Source organism: Heterodontus francisci, chromosome 34 (genome assembly GCF_036365525.1).
Source record: "Heterodontus francisci isolate sHetFra1 chromosome 34, sHetFra1.hap1, whole genome shotgun sequence".
Taxonomy (NCBI): Eukaryota; Metazoa; Chordata; class Chondrichthyes; order Heterodontiformes; family Heterodontidae; genus Heterodontus; species Heterodontus francisci.
This window is the reverse complement of record NC_090404.1, coordinates 15,110,323-15,129,578: the sequence shown is the minus strand read 5'-3', so window position 1 is coordinate 15,129,578 and position 19,256 is coordinate 15,110,323. Positions and strand designations below refer to the sequence as shown.

The 19,256-nt window shown below is 55.9% G+C and overlaps 1 protein-coding gene across 2 annotated transcripts in view; it reads right to left on the bottom strand.

Moving 5' to 3' along the window:
• The window catches only part of si:ch211-284o19.8 (protein lifeguard 1), a 53,127-nt gene that overhangs the window by 17,178 nt on the left and 16,693 nt on the right, over window positions 1-19,256 (bottom strand). For both annotated transcript variants that reach the window (XM_068014448.1, XM_068014449.1), the window contains exon 2: window positions 2,157-2,222. In XM_068014448.1, the coding sequence (XP_067870549.1) occupies window positions 2,157-2,220 (64 nt within the window). In that variant the 5' untranslated portion in view covers window positions 2,221-2,222. The remainder of the gene's footprint in view (window positions 1-2,156; window positions 2,223-19,256) is intronic.

Sequence of the window (19,256 nt, the reverse complement as noted above, 5' to 3'; positions counted from 1 at the left end):
AAACCCCTTCCCATTCACTCCCATTGTACACAGTCCCAATGGACCCAAACCCCTTCCCATTCACTCCTATTGTACACAATCCCAATGGACCCAAACCCCTTCCCATTCACTCCCATTGTACACAATCCCAATGGACCCAAACCCCTTCCCATTCACTCCCATTGTACACAAACCCCTTCCCATTCACTCCCATTGTACACAATTCCAATGGATTCAAACCCCTTCCCATTCGCTCCCATTGTACACAATTCCAATGGATTCAAACCCCTTCCCATTCACTCCCATTGTACACAATCCCAATGGACCCAAACCCCTTCCCATTCACTCCCATTGTACACAAACCCCTTCCCATTCACTCCCATTGTACACAATCCCATTGTACATAAACCCCTTCCCATTCACTCCCATTGTACACAATCCCATTGTACATAAACCCCTTCCCATTCACTCCCATTGTACACAATCCCAATGAACCCAAACCCCTTCCCATTCACTCCCATTGTACACAATCCCAATGGACCCAAACCCCTTCCCATTCACTCCCATTATACACAATCCCAATGGACCCAAACCCCTTCCCATTCGCTCCCATTGTACACAATCCCAATGGACCCAAACCCCTTCCCATTCACTCCTATTGTACACAATTCCAATGGATTCAAACCCCTTCCCATTTGCTCCCATTGTACACAATCCCAATGGACCTAAACCCCTTCTCATTCGCTCCCATTGTACACAATCCCAATGGACCCAAACCCCTTCCCATTCGCTCCCATTGTACACAATCCCAATGGACCCAAACCCCTTCCCATTCGCTCCCATTGTACACAATTCCAATGGATTCAAACCCCTTCCCATTCGCTCCCATTGTACACAATTCCAATGGATTCAAACCCCTTCCCATTCGCTCCCATTGTACACAATTCCAATGGATTCAAACCCCTTCCCATTCGCTCCCATTGTACACAATTCCAATGGATTCAAACCCCTTCCCATTCACTCCCATTGTACACAATCCCAATGGACCCAAACCCCTTCCCATTCACTCCCATTGTACACAAACCCCTTCCCATTCACTCCCATTGTACACAATCCCATTGTACATAAACCCCTTCCCATTCACTCCCATTGTACACAATCCCAATAGACCCAACCCCCTTCCCATTCACTCCCATTGTACACAATCCCATTGTACATAAACCCCTTCCCATTCACTCCCATTGTACACAATCCCAATGGACCCAAACCCCTTCCCATTCACTCCCATTGTACACAATCCCAATGGACCCAAACCCCTTCCCATTCACTCCCATTGTACACAATCCCATTGTACATAAACCCCTTCCCATTCACTCCCATTGTACACAATCCCAATGGACCCAAACCCCTTCCCATTCGCTCCCATTGTACACAATCCCAATGAACCCAAACCCCTTCCCATTCACTCCCATTGTACACAATCCCAATGGACCCAAACCCCTTCCCATTCACTCCCATTATACACAATCCCAATGGACCCAAACCCCTTCCCATTCGCTCCCATTGTACACAATCCCAATGGACCCAAACCCCTTCCCATTCACTCCTATTGTACACAATTCCAATGGATTCAAACCCCTTCCCATTTGCTCCCACTGTACACAATCCCAATGGACCTAAACCCCTTCTCATTCGCTCCCATTGTACACAATCCCAATGGACCCAAACCCCTTCCCATTCGCTCCCATTGTACACAATCCCAATGGACCCAAACCCCTTCCCATTCGCTCCCATTGTACACAATTCCAATGGATTCAAACCCCTTCCCATTCGCTCCCATTGTACACAATTCCAATGGATTCAAACCCCTTCCCATTCGCTCCCATTGTACACAATTCCAATGGATTCAAACCCCTTCCCATTCGCTCCCATTGTACACAATTCCAATGGATTCAAACCCCTTCCCATTCACTCCCATTGTACACAATCCCAATGGACCCAAACCCCTTCCCATTCACTCCCATCGTACAAGAGCAGCTTGACCATGAAGCCCCACAGTGTCAAATATCCCCCTGTGACTCTGGTCTGTGTCGTTAAAAAGAATGAACGATTTTTTAAAAAGTTCCCAACTTTAAGCACAATCCCTCATGCAGCCATGTCTAGCAAGTGTCTCTTACCTTCTGTGGCTGCAGCATGCTCACTGGTCTTCAGGGGAGACCTGTCATCATACTCGGTAGCCATGTCTTTGGCCATGGAAGCCGAGTTCATGTAAAACATTGAGGGCTCACGTTAGATTAGGTTGCATCCTCTGCGCTGTCTCCACTCCTCCATCCCCTCCTTCTATCATTCCTGCTCCTCACTCCCCTCATCTTCCCCTCTCCTCACTCCCCTTTCTCCTTCCTGCTCCTCACTCCCCCTCTTCTTACCCTCTCCTCACTCCCCCTCTTCACCTTTCCCTCACCTTACTCCTTTTCTCCTCTCCTCACTCCCCCTACTCTCCTCACTCCCCCTCCTCACCTTTCCCTCACCTGACTCCTTTTCTCCTCTCCTCACTCCCTCCTCCTACTCCTCTCCTCACTTCCCCTCTTCACCTTTCCCTCTCCTCACTCTCCCTCTTCTCCTTTCCCTCTCCTCGCTGTCCCTCTTCTCCTTCCCCTCTTCTGCCCCACTCCTCCTCTTCTCCTTTCTGCTTTTCACTCACCCTCTTCTTCCCCTCCTCACTCCCAATCTGCTTTCTCACGCCTCACTCCCCCTTTTCTCTTTCCTGCCCTCGGTCCCCCTCACCACACTCCCCCTTGTCTCCTACCTCACTCCTCGTTCCCCCCTTCTCCTTTCTGCTCCTCATATCCCTGATTTGGAAGAGGGGATTGGGGGAATTCAGGTTCAGAGTGAAGGATCCTGGGCTTTCCTTTGTGTTTATACTGTGCCTTTTACATTGTAAAATGTCCTAAGGTGCAGCAGGAGCGATTATCAAGCAACATTTGACACCGAGCCCCATGAGGAGATATTAGGACAGGGTGGTCAAAGAAGGAGGTTTGAAGAAACTTCTTAAAGAAGGAGAGAGAGGGGGAGAGGTTCAGGGAGGGAATTCCAGAGCTCGGGGCCCAGGCAGCTGAAGGCACGGCCGCCAATGGTGGAACCATTAAAATCGGGGGATGCTCGAGAGGCCGGAATTAGAGGAGGGCTCGGAGATCTCGGAGGGTTGTTGGGCTGGAGATTAGAAATGGGGAAGGGCGTATCGGGATTTGAAAACAAGGAACTGAGACTTCTGGAGAGTATGTTGTAGCGGCGGAGGCATTGCCAGGGGAGTTCGATGGAAGATGAGGGTCGTCACCAAGTTATTTGATGCCAAGCTTGGGTTTTAAAATTTCTAAATGTAGATTTGGAGGGGAGGTTGAGGGAGGGGAGGCTGAGCGAGCTGAGAGACCGAGGGAGGAGAAACTTTGGGAGGGGGTGACTGAGGGAGGGGAGGAGACTGAAGAGATGAGGCGGGCAACCTTCAATTCAACAGAGTGAGGGCGCGGCGATAAGGAGGAGTGAGTCGGATAGGGTAGTGACTTGGAGCTGAGGAGAGAGAGAGGGAGAAGGTCGAAGGGGTGGGAGGGGGTGGTGTTGGCGGTTGTGGGAAGAGCGAGTCTGATTCTGTGGACAATTCAGATACGGAAACTTCTGGAAAAGGCTCGAGGAATCGGCTTGCACCCTCCAGCTCCTGATGCAGAGCTGGGCAATCATCGGACGCGGCCTTTGCCAGGATGGACGCACTCACCCACTCAAGGGCCGGCTAATGGACGCCACGTCTGTGCAGGCGAGGGGCAGACACTGAGAGGCAAGTTGGCACTGAGTTGAACACCCAGACGTTTCCCAGCGTTGCCTTCCGCCTCGTTAGTCGCCCAAAACTGATGCACTTCCTTGTAGAATCTTTGAGGGAGGGGCTGATGTCACAGACTGTTTATATCTTGCGTCTTGTCACATGTCACAAAGGAATTCCCCTCCCCCAAACTCCCAATGTGACCTCGGTTCCCCAGTAACCACCAATCAGAGCACATGTCCATGTACGCTTTTCAAACTGGGGGTGGGGGGAGCTGGGTCGGAGGGTGTGCAGATCACAGGGAGTCTAGAACTGGAGCCAGTCCCCAAGGTGTAGAGTGACCAGAACTGGACCCAATCCTCACAGTGCAGAGTGACCAGAACTGGACCCAGTCCTCAAGGTGCAGAGTGACCAGAACTGGACCCAGTCCTCAGTGCAGAGTGACCAGAACTGGACCCAGTCCTCAGTGCAGAGTGACCAGAACTGGACCCAGTCCTCAAGGTGCAGAGTGACCAGAACTGGACCCAGTCATCATGGTGCAGAGTGACCAGAACTGGACTTGGTCCTCATGGTGCAGAGTGACCAGAACTGGACCCAGTCCTCACAGTGCAGAGTGACCAGAACTGGACCCAGTCCTCACAGTGCGGAGTGACCAGAACTGGACCCAGTCCTCACAGTGCGGAGTGACCAGAACTGGACCCTGTCCTCACAGTGCAGAGTGACCAGAACTGGACCCAGTTCTCACAGTGCAGAGTGACCAGAACTGGACCCTGTCCTCACAGTGCAGAGTGACCAGAACTGGACCCAGTTCTCACAGTGCAGAGTGACCAGAACTGGACCCAGTCCTCACAGTGCAGAGTGACAAGAACTGGACCCTGTCCCCAAGGTGCAGAGTGACCAGAACTGGACTCAGTCCCCAAGGAGCAGAGTGACCAGAACTGGACCCTGTCCCCAAGGTGCAGAGTGACGAGAACTGGACTCAGTCCCCAAGGTGCAGAGTGACCAGAACTGGACTCAGTCCCCGAGGTGCAGAGTGACCAGAACTGGACCCTGTCCCCAAGGTGCAGAGTGACCAGAACTGGACCCTGTCCACAAGGTGCAGAGTGACCAGAACTGGACTCAGTCCCCAAGGTGCAGAGTGACCAGAACTGGACCGAGTTCTCACAGTGCAGAGTGACCAGAACTGGACTCAGTCCACAAGGTGCAGAGTGACCAGAACTGGACTCAGTCCTCAAGGTGCAGAGTGACCAGAACTGGACACAGTCCTCACAGTGCAGAGTGACCAGTACTGGACCCAGTCCCCAAGGTGCAGAGTGACCAGAACTGGATCCTGTCCTCACAGTGCAGAGTGACCAGAACTGGACCCTGTCCCCAAGGTGCAGAGTGACCAGAACTGGATCCAGTCCTCACAGTGCAGTGTGACCAGAACTGGACCCTGTCCTCACAGTGCAGAGTGACCAGAACTGGACCCTGTCCTCACAGTGCAGAGTGACCAGAACTGGACACAGTCCTCACAGTGCAGAGTGACCAGAACTGGACCCAGTTCCCAAGGTGCAGAGTGACCAGAACTGGACCCAGACCCCAAGGTGCAGAGTGACCAGAACTGGACCCAGTTCTCACAGTGCAGAGTGCCCAGAACTGGACCCTGTCCTCACAGTGCAGAGTGACCAGAACTGGACCCAGTCATCATGGTGCAGAGTGACCAGAACTGGACTTGGTCCTCATGGTGCAGAGTGACCAGAACTGGACCCAGTCCTCACAGTGCAGAGTGACCAGAACTGGACCCAGTCCTCACAGTGCGGAGTGACCAGAACTGGACCCAGTCCTCACAGTGCGGAGTGACCAGAACTAGACCCTGTCCTCACAGTGCAGAGTGACCAGAACTGGACCCAGTTCTCACAGTGCAGAGTGACCAGAACTGGACCCTGTCCTCACAGTGCAGAGTGACCAGAACTGGACCCAGTTCTCACAGTGCAGAGTGACCAGAACTGGACCCAGTCCTCACAGTGCAGAGTGACAAGAACTGGACCCTGTCCCCAAGGTGCAGAGTGACCAGAACTGGACTCAGTCCCCAAGGAGCAGAGTGACCAGAACTGGACCCTGTCCCCAAGGTGCAGAGTGACGAGAACTGGACTCAGTCCCCAAGGTGCAGAGTGACCAGAACTGGACTCAGTCCCCAAGGTGCAGAGTGACCAGAACTGGACCCTGTCCCCAAGGTGCAGAGTGACCAGAACTGGACCCTGTCCACAAGGTGCAGAGTGACCAGAACTGGACTCAGTCCCCAAGGTGCAGAGTGACCAGAACTGGACCGAGTTCTCACAGTGCAGAGTGACCAGAACTGGACTCAGTCCCCAAGGTGCAGAGTGACCAGAACTGGACTCAGTCCTCAAGGGGCAGAGTGACCAGAACTGGACACAGTCCTCACAGTGCAGAGTGACCAGTACTGGACCCAGTCCCCAAGGTGCAGAGTGACCAGAACTGGATCCTGTCCTCACAGTGCAGAGTGACCAGAACTGGACCCTGTCCCCAAGGTGCAGAGTGACCAGAACTGGACTCAGTCCCCAAGGTGCAGAGTGACCAGAACTGGACCCTGTCCCCAAGGTGCAGAGTGACCAGAACTGGACTCAGTCCCCAAGGTGCAGAGTGACCAGAACTGGACTGTCCCCAAGGTGCAGAGTGACCAGAACAGGACCGAGTTCTCACAGTGCAGAGTGACCAGAACTGGACTCAGTCCCCAAGGTGCAGAGTGACCAGAACTGGACTCAGTCCTCAAGGTGCAGAGTGACCAGAACTGGACACAGTCCTCACAGTGCAGAGTGACCAGTACTGGACCCAGTCCCCAAGGTGCAGAGTGACCAGATATGGACCCAGTCCTCACAGTGTGGAGTGACCAGAACTGGATCCTGTCTTCACAGTGCAGAGTGACCTGAACTGGACCCAGTCCCCATGGTGTAGAGTGGCCAGAACTGGACCCAGTCCCCAAGGTGCAGAGTGACCAGAACTGGACTCAGTCCCCAAGGTGCAGAGTGACCAGAACTGGACCCTGTCCCCAAGGTGCAGAGTGACCAGAACTGGACTCAGTCCCCAAGGTGCAGAGTGACCAGAACTGGACCCTGTCCCCAAGGTGCAGAGTGACGAGAACTGGACTCAGTCCCCAAGGTGCAGAGTGACCAGAACTGGACTCAGTCCTCAAGGTGCAGAGTGACCAGAACTGGACACAGTCCTCACAGTGCAGAGTGACCAGTACTGGACCCAGTCCCCAAGGTGCAGAGTGACCAGTACTGGACCCAGTCCTCACAGTGTAGAGTGCCCAGAACTGGACTCAGTCCTCAAGGTGCAGAGTGACCAGAACCGGACTCAGTCCCCAAGGTGCAGAGTGACCAGAACTGGATCCAGTCCCCAAGGTGCAGAGTGACCAGAACTGGACCCTGTCCCCAAGGTGCAGAGTGACCAGAACTGGACTCAGTCCCCAAGGTGCAGAGTGACCAGAACTGGACACAGTCCTCACAGTGCAGAGTGACCAGTACTGGACCCAGTCCCCAAGGTGCAGAGTGACCAGTACTGGACCCAGTCCCCAAGGTGCAGAGAGACCAGAACTGGACCCAGTCCTCACAGTGCAGAGTGACCAGAACTGGACCCTGTCCTCACAGTGCAGAGTGACCAGAACTGGACCCAGTCCCCAAGGTGCAGAGTGACCAGAACTGGACCCTGTACTCCTGGTGCAGAGCGACCAGAACTGGACCCAGTTCTCACAGTGCAGGGTGACCAGAACTGGACCCATTCCCCAAGGTGCAGAGTGACCAGAACTGGATCCAGCCCCCAAGGTGCAGAGTGACCAGAACTGGACCCTGTCTTCACAGTGCGGAGTGACCAGTACTGTACCCAGTCCTCACAGTGCAGAGTGACCAGAACTGGACTCAGTCCCCAAGGTGCAGAGTGACCAGAACTGGACACTGTCCCCAAGGTGCAGAGTGACCAGAACTGGACTCAGTCCCCAAGGTGCAGAGTGACCAGAACTGGACTCAGTCCCCAAGGTGCAGAGTGACCAGAACAGGACCGAGTTCTCACAGTGCAGAGTGACCAGAACTGGACTCAGTCCCCAAGGTGCAGAGTGACCAGAATTGGACTCAGTCCTCAAGGTGCAGAGTGACCAGAACTGCACACAGTCCTCACAGTGCAGAGTGACCAGTACTGGACCCAGTCCCCAAGGTGCAGAGTGACCAGATATGGACCCAGTCCTCACAGTGCGGAGTGACCAGAACAGGATCCTGTCCTCACAGTGCAGAGTGACCTGAACTGGACCCAGTCCCCATGGTGTAGAGTGACCAGAACTGGACCCAGTCCCCAAGGTGCAGAGTGACCAGAACTGGACTCAGTCCCCAAGGTGCAGAGTGACCAGAACTGGACCCTGTCCCCAAGGTGCAGAGTGACCAGAACTGGACTCAGTCCCCAAGGTGCAGAGTGACCAGAACTGGACCCTGTCCCCAAGGTGCAGAGTGACGAGAACTGGACTCAGTCCCCAAGGTGCAGAGTGACCAGAACTGGACTCAGTCCTCAAGGTGCAGAGTGACCAGAACTGGACACAGTCCTCACAGTGCAGAGTGACCAGTACTGGACCCAGTCCCCAAGGTGCAGAGTGACCAGTACTGGACCCAGTCCTCACAGTGTAGAGTGACCAGAACTGGACTCAGTCCTCAAGGTGCAGAGTGACCAGAACCGGACTCAGTCCCCAAGGTGCAGAGTGACCAGAACTGGATCCAGTCCCCAAGGTGCAGAGTGACCAGAACTGGACCCTGTCCCCAAGGTGCAGAGTGACCAGAACTGGACTCAGTCCCCAAGGTGCAGAGTGACCAGAACTGGAGACAGTCCTCACAGTGCAGAGTGACCAGTACTGGACCCAGTCCCCAAAGTGCAGAGTGACCAGTACTGGACCCAGTCCCCAAGGTGCAGAGTGACCAGAACTGGACCCAGTCCTCACAGTGCAGAATGACCAGAACTGGATCCAGTCCGCACAGTGCGGAGTGACCAGAACTGGACCCTGTCCTCACAGTGCAGAGTGACCAGAACTGGACCCAGTCCCCAAGGTGCAGAGTGACCTGAACTGGACCCTGTACTCCTGGTGCAGAGCGACCAGAACTGGACCCAGTTCTCACAGTGCAGGGTGACCAGATCTGGACCCATTCCCCAAGGTGCAGAGTGACCAGAACTGGATCCAGCCCCCAAGGTGCAGAGTGACCAGAACTGGACCCTGTCTTCACAGTGCGGAGTGACCAGTACTGTACCCAGTCCTCACAGTGCAGAGTGACCAGAACTGGACTCAGTCCCCAAGATGCAGAGTGACCAGAACTGGACCCTGTCCTCACAGTGCAGAATGACCAGAACTGGATCCAGTCCGCACAGTGCGGAGTGACCAGAACTGGACCCTGTCCTCACAGTGCAGAGTGACCAGAACTGGATCCAGTCCCCAAGGTGCAGAGTGACCAGAACTGGACCCAGTCCTCACAGTGCAGCGTGACCAGAACTGGACCCAGTACTCACAGTGCAGAGTGACCAGAACTGGACTCAGTCCCCAAGGTGCAGAGTGACCAGAACTGGACCCAGTACTCACAGTGCAGAGTGACCAGAACTGGACTCAGTCCCCAAGGTGCAGAGTGACCAGAACTGGACCCTGTCCTAACAGTGCAGAGTGACCAGAACTGGACCCAGTCCTCACAGTGCAGAGTGACCAGAACTGGACCCAATCCTCACAGTGCAGAGTGACCAGAACTGGACCCAGTCCGCAAGGGGCAGAGTGACCAGAACTGGATCCAGTCCTCACAGTGCGGAGTGACCAGAACTGGACCCAGTCCTCACAGTGCAGAGTGACCAGAACTGGACCCAGTCCTCACAGTGCAGAGTGACCAGAACTGGACCCAGTCCTCGCAGTGCGGAGTGACCAGAACTGGACCCAGTCCTCACAGTGCAGAGTGACCAGAACTGGACTCAGTCCTCACAGTGCAGAGTGACCAGAACTGGACCCAGTCCTCGCAGTGCGGAGTGACCAGAACTGGACCCAGTCCTCACAGTGCGGAGTGACCAGAACTGGACCCAGTCCTCACAGTGCAGAGTGACCAGAACTGGACCCAGTCCTCACAGTGCAGAGTGACCAGAACTGGACCCAGTCCTCACAGTGCAGAGTGACCAGAACTGGACCCAGTCCTCGCAGTGCGGAGTGACCAGAACTGGACCCAGTCCTCACAGTGCAGAGTGACCAGAACTGGACCCTGTCCTCACAGTGCAGAGTGACCAGAACTGGACCCAGTCCTCACAGTGCACAGTGACCAGAACTGGACCCTGTCCTCACAGTGCAGAGTGACCAGAACTGGACTCAGTCCCCAAGGTGCAGAGTGACCAGAACTGGACCTAGTCCTCACAGTGCAGAGTGACCAGAACTGGACCCTGTCCCCAAGGTGCAGAGTGACCAGAACTGGACCCTGTCCCCAAGGTGCAGAGTGACCAGAACTGGACTCAGTCCCCAAGGTGCAGAGTGACCAGAACTGGACCCTGTCCCCAAGGTGCAGAGTGACCAGAACTGGACTCAGTCCCCAAGGTGCAGAGTGACCAGAACTGGACCCTGTCCCCAAGGTGCAGAGTGACCAGAACTGGACCCTGTCCTCACTGTGCACAGTGACCAGAACTGGACTCAGTCCCCAAGGTGCAGAGTGACCAGAACTGGACCCAGTCCCCAAGGTGCAGAGTGACCAGAACTGGACCCTGTCCCCAAGGTGCAGAGTGACCAGAACTGGACTCAGTCCCCAAGGTGCAGAGTGACCAGAACTGGACCCAGTCCTCACAGTGCAGAGTGACCAGAACTGGACCCTGTCCCCAAGGTGCAGAGTGACCAGAACTGGACTCAGTCCCCAAGGTGCAGAGTGACCAGAACTGGACCCAGTCCTCACAGTGCAGAGTGACCAGAACTGGACCCAGTCCTCGCAGTGCGGAGTGACCAGAACTGGACCCAGTCCTCACAGTGCGGAGTGACCAGAACTGGACCCAGTCCTCACAGTGCAGAGTGACCAGAACTGGACCCAGTCCTCACAGTGCAGAGTGACCAGAACTGGACCCAGTCCTCACAGTGCAGAGTGACCAGAACTGGACCCAGTCCTCGCAGTGCGGAGTGACCAGAACTGGACCCAGTCCTCACAGTGCAGAGTGACCAGAACTGGACCCTGTCCTCACAGTGCAGAGTGACCAGAACTGGACCCAGTCCTCACAGTGCACAGTGACCAGAACTGGACCCTGTCCTCACAGTGCAGAGTGACCAGAACTGGACTCAGTCCCCAAGGTGCAGAGTGACCAGAACTGGACCTAGTCCTCACAGTGCAGAGTGACCAGAACTGGACCCTGTCCCCAAGGTGCAGAGTGACCAGAACTGGACCCTGTCCCCAAGGTGCAGAGTGACCAGAACTGGACTCAGTCCCCAAGGTGCAGAGTGACCAGAACTGGACCCTGTCCCCAAGGTGCAGAGTGACCAGAACTGGACTCAGTCCCCAAGGTGCAGAGTGACCAGAACTGGACCCTGTCCCCAAGGTGCAGAGTGACCAGAACTGGACTCAGTCCCCAAGGTGCAGAGTGACCAGAACTGGACTCAGTCCCCAAGGTGCAGAGTGACCAGAACTGGACCGAGTTCTCACAGTGCAGAGTGACCAGAACTGGACTCAGTCCCCAAGGTGCAGAGTGACCAGAACTGGACTCAGTCCTCAAGGTGCAGAGTGACCAGAACTGGACACAGTCCTCACAGTGCAGAGTGACCAGTACTGGACCCAGTCCCCAAGGTGCAGAGTGACCAGAACTGGATCCTGTCCTCACAGTGCAGAGTGACCAGAACTGGACCCTGTCCCCAAGGTGCAGAGTGACCAGAACTGGACTCAGTCCCCAAGGTGCAGAGTGACCAGAACTGGACTCAGTTCCCAAGGTGCAGAGTGACCAGAACTGGACCCTGTCCCCAAGGTGCAGAGTGACCAGAACTGGACTCAGTCCCCAAGGTGCAGAGTGACCAGAACTGGACTGTCCCCAAGGTGCAGAGTGACCAGAACAGGACCGAGTTCTCACAGTGCAGAGTGACCAGAACTGGACTCAGTCCCCAAGGTGCAGAGTGACCAGAACTGGACTCAGTCCTCAAGGTGCAGAGTGACCAGAACTGGACACAGTCCTCACAGTGCAGAGTGACCAGTACTGGACCCAGTCCCCAAGGTGCAGAGTGACCAGATATGGACCCAGTCCTCACAGTGCGGAGTGACCAGAACTGGATCCTGTCCTCACAGTGCAGAGTGACCTGAACTGGACCCAGTCCCCATGGTGTAGAGTGACCAGAACTGGACCCAGTCCCCAAGGTGCAGAGTGACCAGAACTGGACTCAGTCCCCAAGGTGCAGAGTGACCAGAACTGGACCCTGTCCCCAAGGTGCAGAGTGACCAGAACTGGACTCAGTCCCCAAGGTGCAGAGTGACCAGAACTGGACCCTGTCCCCAAGGTGCAGAGTGACGAGAACTGGACTCAGTCCCCAAGGTGCAGAGTGACCAGAACTGGACTCAGTCCTCAAGGTGCAGAGTGACCAGAACTGGACACAGTCCTCACAGTGCAGAGTGACCAGTACTGGACCCAGTCCCCAAGGTGCAGAGTGACCAGTACTGGACCCAGTCCTCACAGTGTAGAGTGCCCAGAACTGGACTCAGTCCTCAAGGTGCAGAGTGACCAGAACCGGACTCAGTCCCCAAGGTGCAGAGTGACCAGAACTGGACCCTGTCCCCAAGGTGCAGAGTGACCAGAACTGGACTCAGTCCCCAAGGTGCAGAGTGACCAGAACTGGACACAGTCCTCACAGTGCAGAGTGACCAGTACTGGACCCAGTCCCCAAGGTGCAGAGTGACCAGTACTGGACCCAGTCCCCAAGGTGCAGAGTGACCAGAACTGGACCCAGTCCTCACAGTGCGGAGTGACCAGAACTGGACCCTGTCCTCACAGTGCAGAGTGACCAGAACTGGACCCAGTCCCCAAGGTGCAGAGTGACCAGAACTGGACCCTGTACACCTGGTGCAGAGCGACCAGAACTGGACCCAGTTCTCACAGTGCAGGGTGACCAGAACTGGACCCATTCCCCAAGGTGCAGAGTGACCAGAACTGGATCCAGCCCCCAAGGTGCAGAGTGACCAGAACTGGACCCTGTCTTCACAGTGCGGAGTGACCAGTACTGTACCCAGTCCTCACAGTGCAGAGTGACCAGAACTGGACTCAGTCCCCAAGGTGCAGAGTGACCAGAACTGGACCCTGTCCCCAAGGTGCAGAGTGACCAGAACTGGACTCAGTCCCCAAGGTGCAGACTGACCAGAACTGGACTCAGTCCCCAAGGTGCAGAGTGACCAGAACAGGACCGAGTTCTCACAGTGCAGAGTGACCAGAACTGGACTCAGTCCCCAAGGTGCAGAGTGACCAGAATTGGACTCAGTCCTCAAGGTGCAGAGTGACCAGAACTGCACACAGTCCTCACAGTGCAGAGTGACCAGTACTGGACCCAGTCCCCAAGGTGCAGAGTGACCAGATATGGACCCAGTCCTCACAGTGCGGAGTGACCAGAACTGGATCTAGTCCTCACAGTGCAGAGTGACCTGAACTGGACCCAGTCCCCATGGTGCAGAGTGACCAGAACTGGACTCAGTCCCCAAGGTGCAGAGTGACCAGAACTGGACCCTGTCCTCACAGTGCAGAGTGACCAGAACTGGACCCAGTCCCCAAGGTGCAGAGTGACCAGAACTGGACCCTGTACTCCTGGTGCAGAGCGACCAGAACTGGACCCAGTTCTCACAGTGCAGGGTGACCAGAACTGGACCCATTCCCCAAGGTGCAGAGTGACCAGAACTGGATCCAGCCCCCAAGGTGCAGAGTGACCAGAACTGGACCCTGTCTTCACAGTGCGGAGTGACCAGTACTGTACCCAGTCCTCACAGTGCAGAGTGACCAGAACTGGACTCAGTCCCCAAGATGCAGAGTGACCAGAACTGGACCCTGTCCTCACAGTGCAGAATGACCAGAACTGGATCCAGTCCGCACAGTGCGGAGTGACCAGAACTGGACCCTGTCCTCACAGTGCAGAGTGACCAGAACTGGATCCAGTCCCCAAGGTGCAGAGTGACCAGAACTGGACCCAGTCCTCACAGTGCAGCGTGACCAGAACTGGACCCAGTACTCACAGTGCAGAGTGACCAGAACTGGACTCAGTCCCCAAGGTGCAGAGTGACCAGAACTGGACCCAGTACTCACAGTGCAGAGTGACCAGAACTGGACTCAGTCCCCAAGGTGCAGAGTGACCAGAACTGGACACAGTCCGCAAGGGGCAGAGTGACCAGAACTGGATCCAGTCCTCACAGTGCGGAGTGACCAGAACTGGACCCAGTCCTCACAGTGCAGAGTGACCAGAACTGGACCCAGTCCTCACAGTGCAGAGTGACCAGAACTGGACCCAGTCCTCACAGTGCGGAGTGACCAGAACTGGACCCAGTCCTCACAGTGCAGAGTGACCAGAACTGGACCCTGTCCTCACAGTGCAGAGTGACCAGAACTGGACCCAGTCCTCGCAGTGCGGAGTGACCAGAACTGGACCCAGTCCTCACAGTGCAGAGTGACCAGAACTGGACCCTGTCCTCACAGTGCAGAGTGACCAGAACTGGACCCAGTCCTCACAGTGCACAGTGACCAGAACTGGACCCTGTCCTCACAGTGCAGAGTGACCAGAACTGGACTCAGTCCCCAAGGTGCAGAGTGACCAGAACTGGACCTAGTCCTCACAGTGCAGAGTGACCAGAACTGGACCCTGTCCCCAAGGTGCAGAGTGACCAGAACTGGACTCAGTCCCCAAGGTGCAGAGTGACCAGAACTGGACCCTGTCCCCAAGGTGCAGAGTGACCAGAACTGGACTCAGTCCCCAAGGTGCAGAGTGACCAGAACTGGACCCTGTCCCCAAGGTGCAGAGTGACCAGAACTGGACTCAGTCCCCAAGGTGCAGAGTGACCAGAACTGGACTCAGTCCCCAAGGTGCAGAGTGACCAGAACTGGACCCAGTCCCCAAGGTGCAGAGTGACCAGAACTGGACCCAGTCCCCAAGGTGCAGAGTGACCAGAACTGGATCCAGTCCCCAAGGTGCAGAGTGACCAGAACTGGACCCTGTCCCCAAGGTGCAGAGTGATCAGAACTGGACTCAGTCCCCAAGGTGCAGAGTGACCAGAACTGGACCCTGTCCCCAAGGTGCAGAGTGACCAGAACTGGACTCAGTCCCCAAGGTGCAGAGTGACCAGAACTGGACCCTGTCCCCAAGGTGCAGAGTGACCAGAACTGGACTCAGTCCCCAAGGTGCAGAGTGACCAGAAGTGGATCCAGTCCCCAAGGTGCAGAGTGACGAGAACTGGACCCTGTCTTCACAGTACGGAGTGACCAGTACTGGACCCAATCCTCACAGTGCAGAGTGACCAGAACTGGACTCAGTCCCCAAGATGCAGAGTGACCAGAACTGGACCCTGTCCTCAAAGTGCAGAGTGACCAGAACTGGATCCAGTCCTCACAGTGCGGAGTGACCAGAACTGGACCCAGTCCTCACAGTGCAGAGTGACCAGAACTGGACTTAGTCCCCAAGGTGCAGAGTGACCAGAACTGGATCCAGTCCTCACAGTGCGGAGCGACCAGAACTGGATCCAGTCCTCACAGTGCGGAGTGACCAGAACTGGACCCTGTCCTCACAGTGCAGAGTGACCAGAACTGGACTCAGTCCCCAAGGTGCAGAGTGACCAGAACTGGACCCTGTCCTCACAGTGCAGAGTGACCAGCACTGGATCCAGTCCCCAAGGTGCAGAGTGACCAGAACTGGACCCTGTCCTCACAGTGCAGAGTGACCAGAACTGGACCCTGTCCTCACAGTGCAGACTGACCAGAACTGGATCCAGTCCCCAAGGTGCAGAGTGACCAGAACTGGACCCAGTCCTCACAGTGCAGCGTGACCGGAGCTGGACCCAGTCCTCACAGTGCAGAGTGACCAGAACTGGACTCAGTCCCCAAGGTGCAGAGTGACCAGAACTGGACCCAGTCCTCACAGTGCAGAGTGACCAGAACTGGACTCAGTCCCCAAGGTGCAGAGTGACCAGAAATGGACTCAGTCCCCAAGGTGCAGAGTGACCAGAACTGGACCCAGTCCTCACAGTGCAGAGTGACCAGAACTGGACTCAGTCCCCAAGGTGCAGAGTGACCAGAAATGGACTCAGTCCTCACAGTGCGGAGTGACCAGAACTGGATCTAGTCCTCACAGTGCAGAGTGACCTGAACTGGACCCAGTCCCCATGGTGCAGAGTGACCAGAACTGGACTCAGTCCCCAAGGTGCAGAGTGACCAGAACTGGACCCTGTCCTCACAGTGCAGAGTGACCAGAACTGGACCCAGTCCCCAAGGTGCAGAGTGACCAGAACTGGACCCTGTACTCCTGGTGCAGAGCGACCAGAACTGGACCCAGTTCTCACAGTGCAGGGTGACCAGAACTGGACCCATTCCCCAAGGTGCAGAGTGACCAGAACTGGATCCAGCCCCCAAGGTGCAGAGTGACCAGAACTGGACCCTGTCTTCACAGTGCGGAGTGACCAGTACTGTACCCAGTCCTCACAGTGCAGAGTGACCAGAACTGGACTCAGTCCCCAAGATGCAGAGTGACCAGAACTGGACCCTGTCCTCACAGTGCAGAATGACCAGAACTGGATCCAGTCCGCACAGTGCGGAGTGACCAGAACTGGACCCTGTCCTCACAGTGCAGAGTGACCAGAACTGGATCCAGTCCCCAAGGTGCAGAGTGACCAGAACTGGACCCAGTCCTCACAGTGCAGCGTGACCAGAACTGGACCCAGTACTCACAGTGCAGAGTGACCAGAACTGGACTCAGTCCCCAAGGTGCAGAGTGACCAGAACTGGACCCAGTACTCACAGTGCAGAGTGACCAGAACTGGACTCAGTCCCCAAGGTGCAGAGTGACCAGAACTGGACCCAGTCCGCAAGGGGCAGAGTGACCAGAACTGGATCCAGTCCTCACAGTGCGGAGTGACCAGAACTGGACCCAGTCCTCACAGTGCAGAGTGACCAGAACTGGACCCAGTCCTCACAGTGCAGAGTGACCAGAACTGGACCCAGTCCTCACAGTGCGGAGTGACCAGAACTGGACCCAGTCCTCACAGTGCAGAGTGACCAGAACTGGACCCTGTCCTCACAGTGCAGAGTGACCAGAACTGGACCCAGTCCTCGCAGTGCGGAGTGACCAGAACTGGACCCAGTCCTCACAGTGCAGAGTGACCAGAACTGGACCCTGTCCTCACAGTGCAGAGTGACCAGAACTGGACCCAGTCCTCACAGTGCACAGTGACCAGAACTGGACCCTGTCCTCACAGTGCAGAGTGACCAGAACTGGACTCAGTCCCCAAGGTGCAGAGTGACCAGAACTGGACCTAGTCCTCACAGTGCAGAGTGACCAGAACTGGACCCTGTCCCCAAGGTGCAGAGTGACCAGAACTGGACTCAGTCCCCAAGGTGCAGAGTGACCAGAACTGGACCCTGTCCCCAAGGTGCAGAGTGACCAGAACTGGACTCAGTCCCCAAGGTGCAGAGTGACCAGAACTGGACCCTGTCCCCAAGGTGCAGAGTGACCAGAACTGGACTCAGTCCCCAAGGTGCAGAGTGACCAGAACTGGACTCAGTCCCCAAGGTGCAGAGTGACCAGAACTGGACCCAGTCCCCAAGGTGCAGAGTGACCAGAACTGGACCCAGTCCCCAAGGTGCAGAGTGACCAGAACTGGATCCAGTCCCCAAGGTGCAGAGTGACCAGAACTGGACCCTGTCCCCAAGGTGCAGAGTGATCAGAACTGGACTCAGTCCCCAAGGTGCAGAGTGACCAGAACTGGACCCTGTCCCCAAGGTGCAGAGTGACCAGAACTGGACTCAGTCCCCAAGGTGCAGAGTGACCAGAACTGGACCCTGTCCCCAAGGTGCAGAGTGACCAGAACTGGACTCAGTCCCCAAGGTGCAGAGTGACCAGAAGTGGATCCAGTCCCCAAGGTGCAGAGTGACGAGAACTGGACCCTGTCTTCACAGTACGGAGTGACCAGTACTGGACCCAATCCTCACAGTGCAGAGTGACCAGAACTGGACTCAGTCCCCAAGATGCAGAGTGACCAGAACTGGACCCTGTCCTCAAAGTGCAGAGTGACCAGAACTGGATCCAGTCCTCACAGTGCGGAGTGACCAGAACTGGACCCAGTCCTCACAGTGCAGAGTGACCAGAACTGGACTTAGTCCCCAAGGTGCAGAGTGACCAGAACTGGATCCAGTCCTCACAGTGCGGAGCGACCAGAACTGGATCCAGTCCTCACAGTGCGGAGTGACCAGAACTGGACCCTGTCCTCACAGTGCAGAGTGACCAGAACTGGACTCAGTCCCCAAGGTGCAGAGTGACCAGAACTGGACCCTGTCCTCACAGTGCAGAGTGACCAGCACTGGATCCAGTCCCCAAGGTGCAGAGTGACCAGAACTGGACCCTGTCCTCACAGTGCAGAGTGACCAGAACTGGACCCTGTCCTCACAGTGCAGACTGACCAGAACTGGATCCAGTCCCCAAGGTGCAGAGTGACCAGAACTGGACCCAGTCCTCACAGTGCAGCGTGACCGGAGCTGGACCCAGTCCTCACAGTGCAGAGTGACCAGAACTGGACTCAGTCCCCAAGGTGCAGAGTGACCAGAACTGGACCCAGTCCTCACAGTGCAGAGTGACCAGAACTGGACTCAGTCCCCAAGGTGCAGAGTGACCAGAAATGGACTCAGTCCCCAAGGTGCAGAGTGACCAGAACTGGACCCAGTCCTCACAGTGCAGAGTGACCAGAACTGGACTCAGTCCCCAAGGTGCAGAGTGACCAGAAATGGACTCAGTCCTCAAGGTGCAGAGTGACCAGAACTGGACACAGTCCTCACAGTGTAGAGTGACCAGTACTGGACACAGTCCCCAAGGTGCAGAGTGACCAGATCTGGACCCAGTCCTCACAGTGCGGAGTGGCCAGAACTGGATCCTGTCCTCACAGTGCAGAGTGACCAGAACTGGTCCCAGTCCCCAAGGTGCAGAGTGACCAGAACTGGACCCTGTCCTCACAGTGCAGAGTGACCAGAACTGGACCCAGTCCTCACAGTGCAGAGTGACCAGAACTGGACTCAGTCCCCAAGGTGCAGAGTGACCAGAACTGGACCCTGTCCTCACAGTGCAGAGTGACCAGAACTGGATCCAGTCCCCAAGGTGCAGAGTGACCAGAACTGGACCCAGTCCTCACAGTGCAGCGTGACCAGAACTGGACCCTGTCCTCACAGTGCAGAGTGACCAGAACTGGATCCAGTCCCCAAGGTGCAGAGTGACCAGAACTGGACTCAG